Raw genomic sequence first — 16,676 nt, 5'->3', positions numbered from 1 at the left:
TTGGACTCTTACACTTGACTTTCCTGTTGGATATTAAATTTGTTATTTACTGCAGACATCTTTTCCTTTAAGGAACACGCTGACTTATAGGGACTCTTATTCACCGTAACCCCCAGAGTAAGACAAGTAGATACATACCCTTCTCGTGTCTGTAACTAACGGTTCCACTGGTAGCTTAGCCTAGCACAGAAGCTGCAGGTAACTGGTTCCAACTAGCCTACTGCTCCGAATAAGTGACAAAATAACGCCAACATGTTCCTATTTACGTGTTGTGATTTGTATAGTCACAGCATGTACAAAGATCATAACATGAGACACAGCCGTCTTCTAACCGTAAACAAACTGGGAACTATATTCTCAGAAGGCGAAGCTCAGGTAATTCTGCTACTTAGGCGGGGTGATTTGCTTTGCAGCAAGCCTTTCTGAGAATATAGTTCCCGGTTTGTTTAGGGTTAGAAGATGGCTGTGTCTCATGTTTTTTGTACACACTGACTATACAAATCACAACATGTAAATAGGAACATGTTGGCGTTATTTTGTCACTTATTTGGAGCAGTAGGATTGTTGGAACCAGTTACCTGCAGGTTCTGTGCTGGGCTGCTACCGGTGGAGCCGTCCGACAGAGTTACAACACAGATGAGAAGGGTATGTATGGACTTATCTAACTCTGGGGGATACAGTGAATAAGCTAAAGTCCCAAATAAGTCGGCATGTTCCTTTAAAGATTGAAGAGATCACTTATGTTCAGTAGTTTCAATAATGTAATATAGCTACTTCTACATGTATCAAACAATTCCATCAGTTTAATGCCATTTAATATTTGGTCATAGTTAACTCTTCTGGATCCAGTGGCCTAAGCAAAAGCAAAAAGGGGAAAACGCACAAAAACAATACAGCAGGTACAGTATGTTGGAAATGCAGTGGTCATTTGCTTCTCCATTTCATAGAAGTGGCCCAGTTTCAATGTAAAGTTTATAATAGCCAGTCTGCTAAACTGAGTTATTTGAGAAATCTAACTGAAAAAAATTCAGTCAGTCCTTCAGTAAAGCTTGTACACAAGAACAACACTATCCTAACCAAATGTTAGTTAATGCCAATAAGAGGCCCATTCGACAAAACTAGAGGCCAACAATGAGCAATTTCATATTGAAATGTGTGAAAGTGAAATAGTACATTGTAAGTACAATTTTCTGTATAAAAAAGGAAGAGCTCAGTTGGTCAAGAGTAAAGCCTTTTAATATCTGTTCCTCACGTAGACATGCAGTACCAAATGACAATTTCTGGGGTAGTTGAGGGTTAACAAGTACAACAAAAAAAAATTAAAAATAAAAACTGGACAGGGTCACTTACTCAAACCATTTATTAGAACCATTTTTTAGAAGGGTAGCTTGAGTAAGGGGGATAGAAAGGAGGATGATAAGGAAATTTAAGGTGATGTTGAAATGTATCCATTTTCTTTGTTGTAGTTGGGGTTGTCATTACTGGCTCAGGAGTTGGATATTGGGGATTGACAGGATATTGGGGATCAAAATAATATTGGGGATCAAAATAATATTGTGGATGTTCAGGGAGAGCCGTTGGTGGTGTTGTCGTTAGTGGCTCAGCAGTTGGATATTGGGGATCGACAGGATATTGGGGATGTTCAGGAAGAGCCGTTGGTGGTGTTGTCGTTAGTGGCTCAGGAGTTGGATATTGGGGATCGACAGGATATTGGGGATCGAAATAATATTGGGGATTGAAATATTGGGGATCGAAATATTGGGGATCGAAATATTGGGGATGTTCAGGGAGAGCCGTTGGTGGTGTTGTCATTAGTGGCTCAGGAGTTGGATATTGGGGATCGACAGGATATTGGGGATCGAAATAATACTGGGAATCAAAATAATATTGGGGATCGAAATATTGGGGATCAAAATATTGGGGATGTTCAGGGAGAGCCGTTGGTGGTGTTGTCGTCGCTGGCTCAAGAATTGGATATTGGGGTTTGAAACGATATCGAGGAAAGTGGACATTGGGTCGTTCAGGGCGAGCCTTTGGTGGTGTCGTCGTCTCCGGCTCAGGATTTCGACAACGGGGATTGAAAGATCTGGGACTGAAAGGATATTGGGGTTGTTCAGGGAGAGCCGTTTGTGTAGTCATCTCTGGCTCAGGAGTTGGATATTGGAGATTGATAGGATATGGAGGAAAGAAATATGGTAGACCTTGCGGTGGGTAGAAAGGAAGAGGATCTGTGGCTGCTGATTGTACAGTGGTTGGTGCAGGTGTTGGAGGTTTGGGACACCAGAGTGAGACTGGATTTCCCTGCCAATGCATAGGGAGCACATAACTTCCAACCTTGGGTAGGAGAAAACATCAGAATAACAGTTACACTCAAGTCTACAGGTTGGCTTAAGTCATCAATTACTTAGTCCATCAAATCAGAAAATGGTGTATCAAGTTACACAGCATTTCTAACACAAGACAATAAAGACAACACATTGAAACACTGAAACCATCTAATGGCATTTTTGCTTGAATGACTTAAGTGATTATCAAGTTAGTTGCAAATTTCAACAAATCATTGCAGCCCTTGTTACACCATAGTCCTTAGTTTTACATTGCCAGAATTAGCCACTGGTTGTCAAACTCCATTCTGGAGTACAGCAACATTTAGCATTAGACAGTTACCTCTTGAACCACGTTGCAGCCATCATAGGGAACCAACATGACAAGCGCAAGAGAGTTCCTCTGCATGCTGTAGCCACAGGTGGAAGGGACTTGGGACAGAGGTATCGGAGGTGCATTTACTGTGGGGAAAGAAATCTCAATCAGAATATGCAATAACTGGTGGGAATACCTACATTGTACAGTTTTAAAAAGGGAAATTTCACCGCTGGAAAGCTGAATATATCTTTAAATTGGGTCACTAATATAGTAGAAATGTGAAAAGAAAATTTTAATTTGTGCCTTCTAGGCCGAGATAAGCCAGAAAATGTGTTTTTTGCTCATATGGATGAAAGACACCAAATCCCAGAATGCACTTGCTTTGCTGCTGTATGAGGCCACTCCCAAGCCACGCCTACCCTTTACAGACAGACAGAGAGATTATCAACTCAAGTGTGTTTTATTGTCATTTCAACCATATACACGAAAAAACGTCACCGTGGCTCAAGTGGTGTTACACATTTAAAACATGCTTTTTTTTGGCCACAGCTGATACATTATCCGGACTTCTTTCAGCGGATTGATTGATAGCTCCAGAGTGAACAGAACTGTGTCCATGGCAACGCTTTGCTATGCATGGCAATGGTGTGTTATCCTTAGCAACGGTCTGTTAAGAAATAAAAGACCGCATTCTACATTAGAATTCAACCAAGCCATGTAATAAAAGAAGGCTAACACATAGCTACTAGCATTAGCTCTTGGTGGGCTGTGGTATAAACATAGAGTATAAACACAGCCGTACATTTGCGTGGGATGTAGCTAGAATTGTCGGCATTTTACAGTCACAAACTCCACCAGCAGTTAGCAGTTAGTTGGATACAAATCACCCCATTTCTGCAACAGGCAGTACGGGGTAACACAGCCCACCTCCACTAGTAGTCTTACCCGGTGACAGAGCAGCAGGCTGGATTGTCCACAGCAATATTTCCACAACAACCAAAACACAGCACAGCAGTCTCTGAACTCACGTTGGGAGTTTCATTGAAGTTGGATGTAGTCCAGTTTGTTTAATGAGCGGACACTTGCAAGCAGGATTGGTGAACAGATGGCTGGCTAGCGTTAGCTTTCCACCGGCACACTCGTTCAACGCTCCCCGCTGATCAGGTCACTTTACCGGCCACAGGAATCGAGCACCACCGCTGGTCTCAGTGCAGGCAAAGCTTGCGTAGTGTGTGGAGTATTGAGTCTGTAATAAAGTGTCCTGCATATTCTCCGATGTGTTCCAATGTATCCCGGTGGTACACGTGTGTGGTAGTTTGAATGCACATAATTGTTGTTCTAAAATTTCCGTCGGGATGAACAGTTTCTGCTCCTGCTGAGAAGCTAAGCGAGAATTCAAGATGGCTGACACTCGTTTTTTTCCTCGGCAATCTCCGGAAAAAGCCGACAGTCCAACACCCTTTGGGCTATGGGGAAGTGGCTCCTAATACAGGCTGTAGTCTTTTGCCTCTGGGCAAAAAAACCTCAGATGACGCAAAAATCGTCATTTTGCGTCATCTTAGGCTTTTTTCCAGACCCACAATACAGAGATCTCCCCTCTCAGGGGGACATGAGGGAGGGAAGCATGGTCATTCAAAATACTACCAGGTTTCTACCAAAGCCGGTCTACGGAAAGCCATTCCACTCCCTATTCAGCCCTATTGTACCGGATTTCGGTTGCAGTTCCACTGGGGGTGATCACGGTCCAGTGCAAAATGAATGAGACTCTATGGAGCTAGACGGCTAAATTTGTCTCTTTCGCCTGATTGTCGTTGAGAAACCTCAGATTTGATTGTAGTTTTTGCAAGTTCAACATGGGTTATAGGTCGAAAGTTGAATGAACGAGTACTTATGTCCTTTAGTTTTCTTACAGGGTGAGTCATTGTGGCCCATAACACGCTAGCATTCTGCTAATGAATGCTGATTGGTCAGTGAAGGAGTGATTACGATCGGAGATCCCGCTTGACGGCATCCGAAGCAGAGCCTTAATATCAGAGTGAATATTTCGGTGTGGTCTTTAAAACATCAGCAAACCTCTTTCTAGCACATGTATTAACAGGGAGAGCCTAACCTGTTAGCTGTGTTGTCGATGCCTCGAGAGAATAAAGGAAGCGACTCAGAGCTTGCCGTAAAGCAGTATCTCTGGCCGTATAGGTGTATGACGTCATTGACATTTTAAAAAGGCTTTTTAGAACAAAAAAATCTAATAAACAGTGTGTATTTTTTTAGCCTCCCTTTTCGAATGCAACATTCAAATTACTAGACAAAAAATTATATCCTGAGAAAAGTGGGTTTTGAGGGGTATAGCTCCATAGAGCCCCATTCATTCTGCACTGGCCTGTGAGCGCCCACTATATGGAACTCTGGTGGAACTGCCACCAGTTCAGAAGCCGGAAGTAACGAGGGAGTGGAACTTCTTTCTATATTAGAAATTCTTTGTTTCCACTGATACAAAGCTTAATGCTAATCGGTGAAGTTTCCCTTTAAGTAGGTTTTAGATATGATAGATAATGATTAGAATTACCTTGTTCCACAGCAAACTGTAAAGCTCCTGGTCCCACTGCTCTGAACTTTAACTGGTCCCAACCGCACTGCAAGGAGGGAGACATGCGCTTCCATGCGGCTTCTCTAGAATTAGCATTTTGTTTTTTTCCTTCCACCCAGCCTATAAGGGGACGCTGTGATTATTTTTACGTTGCAATTTGTGGAGTAGGCTACTTAAACTTAGCCAAATTCAGTCAGTTAGAAATTGAACACTTTAATACAGTTAAAGTTAAGATTTTTACCTGCGGAGTCGGCTTGATATGCAGCGTCCTCCTCTACAGATGCGTTTGAGGAAGACTTATTGGTCCGGTGTGTGACTTGTGACCCAAGACCTGACCCTTTCTCAAAAACTCTCCCGAACACAATTTGCCCCTCTGTGAAACCTATCCTTCTGGCTGCATCGGCTTCTTTTCGCCACTCCGTTTTCTTCAGTCGATTACAGTCTACCGTGTGCGCCAAATAACACGTCAGAATAACAGCTGCGGCAAAGTAAACAGTAGCGCTTTTCCCTGTTCCTTCACACTTCATTCTGTTGCACATGACTCCTGGCGATGGGACGAGCTGACGGACTCTGCTTTGCCGCAGCTTTTTGAAACTGGAACGTTCTCTGCGAGCGGCTGCTTCAACAACCAATCAAAAGCGGCTACAGGTGGGCTCACTGATGTGGTTCTCTAATCAGCTGACATTCGTTTCACCTGGATAATGTCAAGGGTGCTATCAGAGACAGCAAGGTACAAAGGGTGAGCTGCAGGTTTTTTAAGATTTAATTATCCAGTATATACCAGTTCAGAACCAGAGGCCCTGAGTTGATTTACCCTGAGATGGGAAACTGAGTTTTCGGTTTCAGAACAGCTGATATGAGTTGGTTCAATGAACTCAGGTTCACGCCGTGCAACACGATAGAAATACTCATGCGCACATACAGCGAGTTTGAACATACAGCGGCTGCTGCAAAAGAGCGAGAATTTGCGTGGGAGAAAATTGCTGCTAGAGTAAATGCGTAGCCTATATTCCAATATAGTGTATATTTAATCATAAGTATAGCCTAATGGTGAAATTGTATTGAACCTAATCTATTTCATTTAGGTGCAATACTGCGGGCGAAAAAGTAGCTACGCCTACTAATCCCATTCTGAGGCTGCAGCACCATCATTATCAGAATTATAATTCATAATCTTTTATTTCAAAGGATTTACATCATTCACCTGCAATATCAGTCCTTTTTAATGGCTCTTACTGGTTTGTGTCCAGGGAACACTACAAAAACGTTTAAAGCACGTTTCAGAGCGAGTCACAATCTTCTGACGCTTTGCTATTGCTTTACTAATATGCTCCGCATTAGGCCTACCAATGTTGTAAAGAAAATTGCCGTTTGCAAAAAAAAACGTAATGCGTCACAAATTATCTGCTGGGATGTAGAGCTGTGGCCTGTACTACGAATCAAGACCAACATGCCCTGGATTTCTTTCAGTTACCACTGAAAGAAACCTGGGTTCACGACGTCAACCCAGGGTTTCCCAATCCACATAAAAGAGGCGGTGTTTGCACAGCACGACCAATCGCAAACCTCTACCAGAGCCGCATATTTTACATAAGAAGAGCAAACTATAATTCTACATAAATATGAAAAACACAGACACGGTTTTGCAGGCAAAACGCAATACAGTAGGCTTCTAAAAAAAAAAAAAAAAAAAAAAAAAAAAAAAAGACCGAAAAAAAAAAAAAGAAAAAAAAAAAAACAATAATAAAAATATAAAAAAAAAAAAAAATTTTTTTTTAAAAAAACGGTTTTTTTTTTAAAAAATATTACAAACACCACCGGGGGGGGAAGTTTTGTTGAAAAAAAAAAAAAAAAAAAAAAAACATAAATTCAAACCGATTATTAGCATTGGCAACACGCTCAACAAACCGACAAATAGCCTATTATTCCCTTTCTTAAAATCTATATATATCGTAAAAATACCCATTAGGGATCTCTCTCTCTCTCTCTCTCTCTCTCTCTCTCTCTCTCTCTCTCTCTCTCTCTCTCTCTCTCTCTCTCTCTCTCTCTCTCCCAATCCCCCACCCCCCCGCACCGAGCTCCGCCTGATCTTCTATAAGACGGTGACGTCGTTATCAATCGAGTATTGATTGGTCAGTAGGCGGTGCTTTTACACCGTCTGATCTCTGGTCTCCAACTTAACCTGCTCCCGACCAGAGGCCTGTACTATGAAGCAAGATTTGGCGTTAACTAGCTAACTTAAGGTTCAACCCAGGATTTTCTGTACTACGAAGGTGGATTAGTTGTTATCGGGTTCAATCACCGTGGTAACTTATGCTGAACGCCTAACCTCGGGAGCAGGTTAAGTTGGAGATCAGAGATCAGACGGTGTAAAAGCACCGCCTACTGACCAATCAATACTCGATTGATAACGACGTCACCGTTCTTATAAAAAATCAGGCGGAGCTCGGTGCGCAGAGGGAGAGAGAGGGAGAGAGAGAGAGAGAGAGAGAGGGAGAGAGAGAGAGAGAGGGAGAGGGGGAGAAAGGGGTGCGCACATAAAAGTTAAAACATTTAGCTAGAGACCGACAACCCCGTCAACATTCCCTGATGGGTATATTTATGAAATACATAGATTGTAATGGGAGAGAATTACATATCGGCTCGGCTTCTTGAGCAGTTTGAATTATGTTTTTATATATTTTATTTGCTCTCACTATCGATCGCTTCCCACTGCCAGGGTTGCAACTGAAATCATAGGCTAAAGCAACAGCAGTTTATGGAAAGTGCACAAGTGTAATTATGGTCAGATCTAGGTCCTGACTGATGGGGAAGTGATATTGATAAGTGTTGTGATTTACACATCTACAGCGTCAGCTATTTTTTTTGCCAGCTTTCCTCCTGTTTTAGGAAGCAGCGACTGTATTGCTTTTTGCCTGCAAAACCGTGTCTGTGTTCTTCATATTTATGTATAATTACAATTCACTCTTCTTATGTAAAATATGCAGCTCTGGTAGATGTTTGCGATTGGTCGTGCTGTGCAAACACCGCCTCTTTTATGTGAATGTGCGCGCCGCTGGATTGGGAAACCCTGGGTTGACTGAACTAGTTGATAACCACCGTCGTGACACGGGTTATGCTGGACCACGGTTGTTAGGGTTAGTGAAGCCGGATAACTGAAAGAAATCCAGGGCATGTTGATCTTGATTTGTAGTACAGGCCTCTAGTTAGGTGTTCAGCATAAGTTACCACGGCGATTTAACCCGGTAACAAGTAAATAGTAAATCCACCGTCGTGATACAGAAAACCCTGGGTTGAACCTGAAGTTACCTCGTTAACGCCAAATCTTGCTTCGTAGTAGCCTACTGGAGAGGCCTAACTGAGGGGGGCACAACCACTCTGCCATCTTTGGGAGATTTATATTAAAGCATGTTTAACTGCATGAAAATGTGGATGGAAAAGTGTGTAAAAGAGGGGTTTGAAACAGAGTGGAAAAGCACAGTCCTTTACAAAACCTTAAAAAAAACATCAACTATAAACCTTATAAACTTACAAGATGGCTGTGTTCTCCCGACCTTTGCCTGTCTCCTTATACATGATAATTGATTACATATTTTGGAAAATATAAAGCTGATTAAATGTATGTGTGTGTAGTTCTATTTCGTATAGGCTACGCCCAGGGCATGAAGTTAACTTTTTTGACCACCAGCCACTGTGGCAGCTGGATTTTTAATTCCACCTGTGACTTTTTACCAGCCACTGTTTTTTGCCTCATAAAAGGTGAAAAACAGGACTTGCTGTGTCTCTATGATCCTGTCCTGTCCTATTCATGGTAGCCTACTCATGGACATTGCGCACGTGCTGTAGTAGGGGGGCCAGCCTTAATACTGCATAGGGGTCCGGTGTTGGCTAGTTACGCCACAGCATATGAGAGATGAGGACTGACAAAATCAGGAGTAGCCTACGCGCACCACAATAAAAAAACACTGGTGAATGTGGACCATAACACACGAGTTGTTGCAAAAAAGTTGCAACTTTTTTGTATAGTTCTTAAAAATAAAAAAATAAATAAAAAGGAAACTTGTTTTGGGGAGAATAATAATTAGTACTATTACTCTGGGCTGAGATTTTCTAGGAACCTTACCAAAAAGGCTCAGGATGATGATGTTGGTATAATATGAAAACGGCTGGTAGATTTAAGACACAAAATAATAATTTATTGAATGAATCAAATATGAACATATCTGTCAGTGGCTTGTTGATCTTTACATTTTTAGTTAATTTCCTATCCTGGGCTGGGACTCACATTCATACAGTTTCATATTGGACTTTAAGTTATCATTGCACTTACAATAAAGTAGCTGTCCTCAATTTAGGTCATCGTGTAGGTCTCATCTGCGTTTTTTCCTGCATCCACAGTGTGTGATTGTTTGTGTTTGTGATTGTGTGTGTATGTGTGTGATTGTGTGGGTTTGTGTCTGTGTGTGTGTGTGTGTGTGTAGCGGCAGTAAAAACGAGGTAAAAAAAAAAAAACCCCCCCCCCCCAAAAAAAAACGCACCAACTTTCAGGCGACGCAGAAAAAGAAAGAAAAGGCCCCCACCTTTCAAAAACTTAAGAGTGAAAAATCGTTACAGCGTACATTGATGTTACAATGTCTACATGTTGGCAGGACGGTCTGAAAAGTGTTGCACGGTCTTTCGCTGTACGTTTTGTTGGTAATGTGAGATGTTTGAGCCACACACACGTCTCGTCTTCATAACATAAACAAGGAAATTAATTTGACCCGCTTGGTCAGTGGCTGCGCGATAGGGAGCCACTGATTGGACCAGGCCCGTAAGCAACCGCGTACCCTTCTTACCGATAGTTACGCATCTGAATCACTCAATTCTCATTGGCTACCCGCCAAAGTGGCAGGTAGATTGACAGTGTTACCCGGCAATTGCCAAATTCACCCGCATTTGGCGGGTGGTGGGTGTTAATTTCATGCCCTGTCTACGCCCCTTAAGAGCTATTGCTATTGGGTTAACTTCGCGCATGCCCAGTCATGAAGACTTCTTTCGTGCCGTTTCCCTCAGCAAGGGCCTCTATCACGTCCGCAAATACTGTATATTACAGGTGCGGAATCGTAGTTCTGCTCTAGAGCTTAGATCAGGCCCAAAAAATCAAGCCCGACCCTCCCTGAGCCCGTGCACGTTGTGTCCGAGCCCGAGCCCGATTTAAACCAGACATTTTTTTTCAGTCGTTCCCCACACAAGCACACACTCCCAAGGCGCAGTTCTTTCAAAGCAGCGTCTGTCTGACTGGCTGTGTGAGGCTATCACCCAGGCCTATAGCATGGAAGGAGCGGAGCCCCCTCGGGGCATCCAGGCACAATTCTACAAGAGCGCAGCGTCCGCGGCCCTTTTCAGGGGCATGGCGGTAGCCGACATCTGCACAGTGGCTTTCTGAGCATCCCCATGTCCGTTCATCCGTTTCTATCTGCGAGATATGTCAGAGTCCTCCATGACCCACTTGATCCTATCCTCACTCAACGACAAATGATGCACTGTTAGATGCGTGTTTTTTTTTTCTGCTGTCTCCATCCCTCCTTCACTGGGTGGCTGAGAGGAATGCGGGTGTTCTGCAATTACAATCAATTTTATCATTACTAATGCACCCTCACAATCATGACGGGCCTTACAATCAGTATTAGGCCAATTCATAATCATGACAAGTTTTTTTTTATCAAAATAAAATATTATCTAATACATTGACTTGTCAGTGCAAATAAGAAGAGGAATTAGTCTATGTTCTGCTTGTGGACCCTGTGTCACAGGTGGCATTGACTCAGCTATATGAAATAGAATGATAGTTACGTTATTGTAACTCCAGATTCTATGAGTATAGGCAAAGCCTATAAAGATTCGGGCCACCTGCTTCACTATCATTGGCTGAAGAAAAATGCTGATGTTGGGAACATAGCTACGATTCCGCACCTGTAATATACACTACTTGTGGACGTGATAGAGGCCCTTGCTGAGGGAAAGGGCACAAAAGAAATCTTTACGACTGCGCATGCGCGAAGGGATGAATCCAATAGCCATAGCTCTTAGGGGGCTATGCCTCATAGAATACTCATAGAATCTAGAGTTACAATAAAATAACTATTGAGATACAGTGCCTTGCGAAAGTATTCGGCCCCCTTAAACTTTTCGACCTTTTGCCACATTTCAGGCCTCAAACATAAAGATATAAAACTGTAATTTTTTGTGAAGAATCAACAACAAGTGGGACACAATCATGAAGTGGAACGAAATTTATTGGATATTTCAAACCTTTTAAACAAATAAAAAACTGAAATATTGGGCGTGCAAAATTATTCAGCCCCCTTAAGTTAATACTTTGTAGCGCCACCTGTTGCTGCGATTACAGCTGTAAGTCGCTTGGGGTATGTCTCTATCAGTTTTGCAAATCGAGAGACTGACATTTTTGCCCATTCCTCCTTGCAAAACAGCTCGAGCTCAGTGAGGTTGGATGGAGAGCGTTTGTGAACAGCAGTTTTCAGTTCTTTCCACAGATTCTCGATTGGATTCAGGTCTGGACTTTGACTTGGTCATTCTAACACCTGGATATGTTTATTTGTGAACCATTCCATTGTAGATTTTGCTTTATGTTTTGGATCATTGTCTTGTTGGAAGACAAATCTCCGTCCCAGTCTCAGGTCTTTTGCAGACTCCATCAGGTTTTCTTCCAGAATGGTCCTGTATTTGGCTCCATCCATCTTCCCATCAATTTTAACCATCTTCCCTGTCCCTGCTGAAGAAAAGCAGGCCCAAACCATGATGCTGCCACCACCATGTTGGACAGTGGGGATGGTGTGTTCAGGGTGATGAGCTGTGTTGCTTTTACGCCAAACATAACGTTTTGCATTGTTGCCAAAAGTTCGATTTTGGTTTCATCTGACCACAGCACCTTCTTCCACATGTTTGGTGTGTCTCCCAGGTGGCTTTTGGCAAACTTTAAACGACACTTTTTATGGATATCTTTAAGAAATGGCTTTCTTCTTGCCACTCTTCCATAAAGGCCAGATTTGTGCAGTATACGACTGATTGTTGTCCTATGGACAGAGTCTCCCACCTCAGCTGTAGATCTCTGCAGTTCATCCAGAGTGATCATGGGCCTCTTGGCTGCATCTCTGATCAGTCTTCTCATTGTATGAGCTGAAAGTTTAGAGGGACGGCCGGGTCTTCGTGAATTTGTAGTGGTCTGATACTCCTTCCATTTCAATATTATCGCGCACAGTGCTCCTTGGGATGTTTAAAGCTTGGGAAATCTTTTTGTATCCAAATCCGGCTTTAAACTTCTCCACAACAGTATCTCGGACCTGCCTGGTGTGTTCCTTGTTCTTCATGATGCTCTCTGCGCTTTACACGGACCTCTGAGACTATCACAGAGCAGGTGCATTTATACGGAGACTTGATTACACACAGCTGGATTCTATTTATCATCATTAGTCATTTAGGTCAACATTGGATCATTCAGAGATCCTCACTGAACTTCTGGAGAGAGTTTGCTGCACCGAAAGTAAAGGGGCTGAATAATTTTGCACGCCCACTTTTTCAGTTTTTTATTTGTTAAAAATGTTTGAAATAGCCAATGAATTTCGTTCCACTTCATAATTGGGACCCACTTGTTGTTGATTCTTCACAAAAAATTACAGTTTTATATCTTTATGTTTGAGGCCTGAAATGTGGCAAAAGGTCGAAACGTTCAAGGGGGCCGAATACTTTCGCAAGGCACTGTATAATGTGGTTTAGAATCTTTGAGATATTTTTCATGTGATTGCTTCCTAATCTATTTTACTGTAGCCTATACTGTATATTCACCTTCAGGAGGAATGAACACAGTAACTTTACTCCAGTCAGAAGGACAGACAAAAATATGAGGTCCACCTCTTCCTGTGAGTCTGCTCCGTCACAATTAAAAAATAAAGCTTACTGCAAAGGAAAATCTTTAGGTTCCTACCTTTTCACGCCAGTGTAGTAGGACTTGTTCCAACGATGCAACAGTAACTTATGTTTACCATTAGATGCTGCTGCTGCTGCTGCTGTTGCTGCTACTGCATTAGACTACCTGTCCTGGATGACCACATAAGACAGATCAAGTAGTAGACAATACACAATCGTTTTTTCCTTTTCAGCTCTGTTTTTTAATCAATACATGCGTAATTTATTATAGTTTTACTTCATTTAATTTGTGTTTTTCTCTGGGTTTGGTAAGAGGATACCAAAGGGCTGTCCACAGTCTGTCAGTGACCCACCCACCTATTGTATCAGAGCAGCAGGAGTTCTGAGCTACAATCGGGAGTCTGACAACCACAGGATAAACTTAATAACCATTCTTCCAGAGGTACAAAGATAACATTTCTATTGGAAATTCCCATACAGAAACATGTCTTTATGTTACTGATTAGTCCAATTTAACACTCAGTCCCAGCCTCTGACAGAATACCCAGTGAAATGTGAATACTGTGGACTAAAGGCTCCACCTTCACTAGATCTTCCATGGGCACAGGGGCCAGAGGTGAGAAAGAAAGTCAATAAACAAATTTCCCAAATGTACCTAATGCTATGCTGACCTCCTTGCATCCTCTTCTGTGTCCATCTTAGACCGTGTCACTCTTCTGCTGTGTCCAGCGGCAGCAGCTGTATAAGATGCTGGTGAAGTGGAGGTGTTTGGTTGAGAGGGGCTGTGACCTGAAGGCTAATACTCCAACAACATCATCAGGAGACCAGCCAGCCACAGAGATGAAGGAGCTTCTCTTCCAAGGCAAAGAGATGGAGGATTACAAGTTTATCCTGGTTTTACTGAATGGACTTGGGTACAAATTAGCATCTTAATGTCTTTGTTTTTTATAACACACAAACACAAATAGATTTAGATTATGACTTTAAATAGCTCTGTGAGACTGATAGTTTGTTCTGTGCTATTGTTTAGTTGTCCCAACATCAAAGGTCCTCAGCTTCCGGCTCTCTTGTGCTCCAGGACAAGGATGCTGGACAGTGTATCCTTGTAGCGCAACTGAGAAGCACTTGAAAATAAAAGAGCAAGAGGAGCAGGTGTTAGTCCCTTTTTGTGACCACAAGCCACTAAAGTTTGGCATATGTCATTATCAGGTATACCAGCAAATTAGTTTTCCTTTTATTAAAGCCATTATACCTTGCCTTAAAATAATCACAAATAATCATAATTTCTTTGAGCAGAAGTCATAGAAGTCTACAAATATGTATATTAGTTATCTTTGCACGTGAATATAAACACTGCCCCCATGTGGCCACACTGTGTCTGATCAATGCATAAAACCCTGACCACACAATAGCTGTTCTTAATGTAAGCTTTTTGTTATTGTAAATAGGTAAAATATTTATGATTATAACCATGTATGGCTATTTAAGGGTTACTGCAGCAATTTGTTTCGTAAGTTAAATGACAGATTTTCAAAAAGATTGGTCAAAATCAGAGCAGCAGAGGCCGAGATATCCTACTGATTTTTGGTCCCTATAGCTCAGGCTCCAAAAAACCTTGATCTTACAATTCCCATAATGCAGTAGCTTCTTTTGTTAGACTTTCTGCGCCTGCTACATGCACCCACCTTTTCCCCAGACCATCATTTTTTGGGGGTATTTCTGCCTTTATTGGATAGGAAAGCTGAGACATGAGGGGGGGGAGACATGCAGGAAAACTGTCACAGGTCAGATTCGAACCCTGATCCTTCTACGTCGAGGAATAAACCTCTGTGTATGTGCACCCGCTCTACCAACTGAGTTAAACGGCCGCATGAACATCTTTTGACCTTGTTTAATCGTATATGCTTACAGGATGGGTCAGAATTTCTCAAATGGCATGACATCTCTTACAGTGTTCCCTGATGGCTCTGCTCAGGTCTTGTATCCACTCACAATTAAATGTTTGACTGTATGTGCAATACAGTGGATGTTCCTATCCTTATCGTCATGGTAACAGCTCTCCCTCAGGCCTCTTGGCTCTCGTTGTCGTGGTCACCGAAGAAAAGGGTAGGGTCTGCATCGTGTATGATGATTGCATTGCTTCCTATCAACCAATTAGAGCAATGTTCCAGTCTGATGGCAGGGCGACGTGTTATCACAGCAATGGAAACATATGGTACCAGAAGTGTTTTTATATAAATATATATCATTTCTTTATTTAAAATGTATATCATTAATATTAAATTGGTAATAAATGATTTAATATTTAGGTGAATATAAATTAAGCAAATGAATAGCCTGTTTCTATACTAATGGCTGTATTTAATGTATGGTTTAATAAGAATAACCTATAATGTGTGATGTATGCATGTGCGTTTATGTTGCAGGCTGACCTTAAACAGTTCAGGCGGTCAGTGTTTGGATGAGGCGGGTGCCAGGGTTCGTCGGTGGAGATGGAGCAGACTGAGCATGACTCCCACTCCCCTGCATCCTGTCTTCCTGTCCCTTAACAAAACTGTCGGGGTCCGAGTCCTCGAGAAGGAACAAGGGTTTGTCTCTTTTCTGGCAAAAGGCCAACAGGCAAAACTCAGTGTGGGTACCTGCTGCGCTCAGGTGAAGCATTGTTTATTTCTAACCAACTTTGTTTTCTGTCCATGTTCATCTAGCAGTTGACAGCATTTCCAGCACTGTTTCAGTCACTTGTGAAAAAAAAAAAACCCTTTTTCTTTTCCTCCAGGGTGAATGTAGAACAGATGGGTCTAGTTCAGGGCCATCAGTATTAAAGGAGGAGCCGTTTGTGTTGGCAGCCAGGATTAGGATCAACAAGGCCCTTCGGCACCTCAACCAGTGCCTGATGACACCCTCACATCCCCGGCTGCCACCTTCAAGCTTTTCAGTCTAATGAGACTTAACTTAAGTGTTTATCCTATGGATGAAGAAAGAGCCTTCATTCAGAGGTGTTTTCAGTCAATGTACCAGTAATAAAGTACACAGTGACGCGATAACAGCAACTATGCTATGGCATAAAGCCAAAGTCACTCCCAAAATAGCGGTTAAAAAAAAAAAATTAAGTGTCTCATTATAATTATTTTATTTGGATACCATAGTAACTAAATGTCAGGACAATATAAAATATTAGCATAAACTTTATTACATAACTTAATGGCCCTTTTCAGGAGGTATGATGGCATTTACATCACAATACTCTACCATTTTTTTGGACTCTCACATTTGACTTTGTTGGATATTAAATGTATCTTTTTTACTGTAGACATGTTTCCCTTTAAGGATTCAGGAGATCACTTATGTCCAGTAGTTTCAAGAATGTAATATAGTTACTTCTACATGTATTAAACAATTCCATCAGCTTAATGCTCTTTGAATATTTGGTCAGTCACTCTTCTGGATCCAGTGGCCTAAGCAAAAACAGGACAATGCACAAAAATACAGCAGGTATAGTAGGTTGGAAATGCAAAAAAAATAA

At 42.0% G+C, this 16,676-nt stretch overlaps 1 protein-coding gene and 1 pseudogene across 2 annotated transcripts; one reads left to right on the top strand and one right to left on the bottom strand.

The window, feature by feature from the left end:
• Positions 1-1,218: 1,218 nt before the first annotated feature.
• LOC120568221 (adhesive plaque matrix protein-like) lies at positions 1,219-5,897 on the bottom strand. 2 transcript variants are annotated; one of them, XM_039815585.1, is made up of 4 exons: positions 5,469-5,897; positions 5,207-5,347; positions 2,668-2,756; positions 1,219-2,334 (listed from the first exon to the last, which is right to left on the bottom strand). In XM_039815585.1, exons 1-4 carry the CDS (start codon positions 5,764-5,766, stop codon positions 1,363-1,365), a joined length of 1,500 nt encoding a protein of 499 aa, XP_039671519.1. In that variant the 5' UTR covers positions 5,767-5,897; the 3' UTR covers positions 1,219-1,362. The 2 variants fall into 2 exon arrangements, with proteins under 2 accessions (XP_039671519.1, XP_039671518.1); XM_039815584.1 differs by having other exon boundaries at positions 2,668-2,786; positions 5,469-5,892.
• Positions 5,898-10,541: 4,644 nt separating this feature from the next.
• On the top strand, positions 10,542-16,673 carry LOC120568614 (annotated as a pseudogene).
• The last annotated feature ends 3 nt before the right edge of the window (positions 16,674-16,676 follow it).

Source organism: Perca fluviatilis, chromosome 11 (genome assembly GCF_010015445.1).
Source record: "Perca fluviatilis chromosome 11, GENO_Pfluv_1.0, whole genome shotgun sequence".
NCBI lineage: Eukaryota > Metazoa > Chordata > Actinopteri > Perciformes > Percidae > Perca > Perca fluviatilis.
This window is presented reverse-complemented; position numbering and strand designations above follow the sequence as displayed.